This window comes from Micropterus salmoides, unplaced genomic scaffold (genome assembly GCF_014851395.1).
Source record: "Micropterus salmoides isolate LMB-PRFRI ecotype aquatic unplaced genomic scaffold, ASM1485139v1 Ms_hic_scaffold_14, whole genome shotgun sequence".
Classification (NCBI taxonomy): Eukaryota; Metazoa; Chordata; class Actinopteri; order Centrarchiformes; family Centrarchidae; genus Micropterus; species Micropterus salmoides.
Genome location: NW_024040485.1, coordinates 10,608,880 through 10,611,398, shown reverse-complemented (window position 1 = coordinate 10,611,398; position 2,519 = coordinate 10,608,880). Strand labels below are relative to the sequence as shown.

Genomic DNA, 2,519 nt, shown 5'->3' with positions numbered 1-2,519 from the left:
ACTCCTGCATTCTCTGCACTCTGCTCACTGCACTATTTGTCAATATGTATAGATTGTTTTTGTTCATAGTGTGTATATTTGTGTTGTCTACACTAAAGTCTGTGTCTGATTTTCTGTTATTTTTATTATTGCGATTTTGTATTTTTGTATGAGTAAGCACATCGTGAGCAATATACAAGCCAGAGTCAAATTCTGTGTACGCATACCTGGCAATAAAGCTGATTCTGAATAACTTTTACGCCGAATTTACCAGAAGACGCTTAAGGTAGAAAGTTGTTTTTAGGTATATAATACAATGTATGTTAATACTTTGCATAGAAGCAAAGAGGTGTGGAAACTAACGAATCTTGAAAGGAGATTTGGCAGTTTCGTTTCGCTCCCTGCTGCTAACAGCTGGTCACCTGTTTGTTAGTCAGCGTATCTGTCGTTTATTTTCCGTTACGTGGCCTAGTATTTTTTGTATTTTTACCTATCATATTAAAACCGACCGCAGTGTTTTGGTGCAACATACAATCTTGAACTACAAGCCAAAACCTTAACACAGCATATCAAACTATTCCGATACGTTTGCAACCCTGCTGCACATTCAGCCTCATAATCTGTCAATTAAGAATGTGCTAGCTAGGCTAACGTTAGCTTAGCAATGCAGCAGCAGTGCCGTTATCTTACCTTTCCTTTTAAATCCAAGACGTACACAGCACTCGCAGACATCTTGAACTAATGAATACGAGCTTAGTTCAGCTCTTTATCAGCACCTTCTTGACAACGTTTGATAATAACTAATTCAGGGGTAAAATCAAAGAAAAGACTTTCATTCATAATACCGAAAAGAAGAAAGCCACCCTTCCCTTTTTGTTACACCATCCATGCAGCTAACAAGCGCCCCCTATGAACCGGGAGGATGTAGTACTCATCCTGCTTTCTTTTAGTGTCATGGCGTTTGGCATCCATACACGTTGCTTTACCGCCAACTGCTGGATTATAATAGGTGTGGTATGAAATATCAGATATTAACTGAGTTGTTCGCTCACTCCATTACAGTACTTTCACTAGTGCTGTAGGCTACGGCTGAGTGCAAACCTGTGCAACATGGTGATTGATGGATGCAAAATGTCACCTGTTGTTACTGTCATTCCTGTTTTTGTTTCATCCCATTTATGAAGACTTGGAATGAGATTCTTGACAGACCAATCTAAATGTCCGCATTGAGTTTCACATTTATAATATTGCTACTCACATAAACTTTTTGTCCTCGTTTAATCTTTTCAAATAAAGCTTGTGTTGTAAGATTTTGTTAGATATGAACTTTGAAGTGTGGATGATGATGTGATGATCTGGCAGTTTTACAACACAAAGCACAGATCCGATATAGATTTCTTGGACCAAGACAACTATGACTCACGAGTTTGCATTTCTTTCATGGACACATTTCAAACTTTAATCTCAGTCTTAAAAGCTTCTGGTCTTGAAGTTGTGTTCTTATAGGAACCTTCTTCTTTCTGTCATCTACCTTGTGTTCATCCTGTAGCTTCCCCTGCTGGATGAATGGTTCATCTGCACTATTCAATTCAAATCAGCTTTATGGGCATGAATATATAACAACAACATTGCCAAAGCTATATATAAATTACATAAGTACAATTCATTTCATAAGTAAATAAGTAAATAAAACAGTAAAAGTTGTGTTTGTGTGTGTTAATAAAAAATGAAATAATAATAATAAAAAATCTATAAAATAAAAATTCTGTAAAAATAAATATTACAAATAAAAGTAAATAATTAAAACAGTAAGCGTGTGTGTGTTTAAAAAATAATTTTATTAAAATAAAATGAATGTAAAAGTATGTGAAAAGTAACGTATGTGTTTAAAATGTATTCATTAATTTAAAATAAAAAACAACAACTAAAAAATCAGTATCAAATGTGAAATTTAAAAACAAAATACTAGACCACTTTTACCATTTTCAGTTTTATGGTCAAACTGCTCAACTGTTAAATGATACTACTGCAATGAAACCTCCTACAGATCTGCTGTATGCGATCAATTATCATATAAACAAATAAAAATATATGTAAGAAACCAATAAATTAAGAAATAACTGTAAAAAATAAGTCAATAAGAAATGCTTTCTCATCAGCTTTTTCATCCCTCTTTTATTGGAGTTTCATTATTTTTACACCAGAACCCGTCTTTCTATGGGTCATTTTCTTCCTCTGACCTTTTATTACTTTATGTCACTTTTGTTGCCACCAATCTCAGTCCTCCTGCCCTTCAGCCAATCACACACTCCCACAGGCTCAACAGCTATTGAATGAAACTACACTAAATAAACCAAAAAAGTATGTAAACAACCTTACATCAAGCAACATTACATACTTTATTTTGTAAACATCTCAATCCAATATGTTGGGCTTTCTACAAGATTTTGGAACCTGGGTGCATGAAATTCTGTTCTGTCCACTGATGTTGGGCAATAAGGCCTGGTCTGGTTAGAAGGGATTCAGTTCAGGGCTCTGTG

At 34.8% G+C, this 2,519-nt stretch overlaps 1 protein-coding gene across 1 annotated transcript in view; it reads right to left on the bottom strand.

Moving 5' to 3' along the window:
* Positions 1-888, bottom strand: part of ap1m1 (adaptor related protein complex 1 subunit mu 1) — a gene marked incomplete in the record, with an annotated part of 10,258 nt that extends 9,370 nt beyond the window's left edge. The window contains 1 exon segment of the mRNA XM_038717581.1: positions 670-888. Coding sequence (XP_038573509.1) covers positions 670-711 — 42 coding nt within the window.
* Between the last annotated feature and the right edge of the window lie 1,631 nt (positions 889-2,519).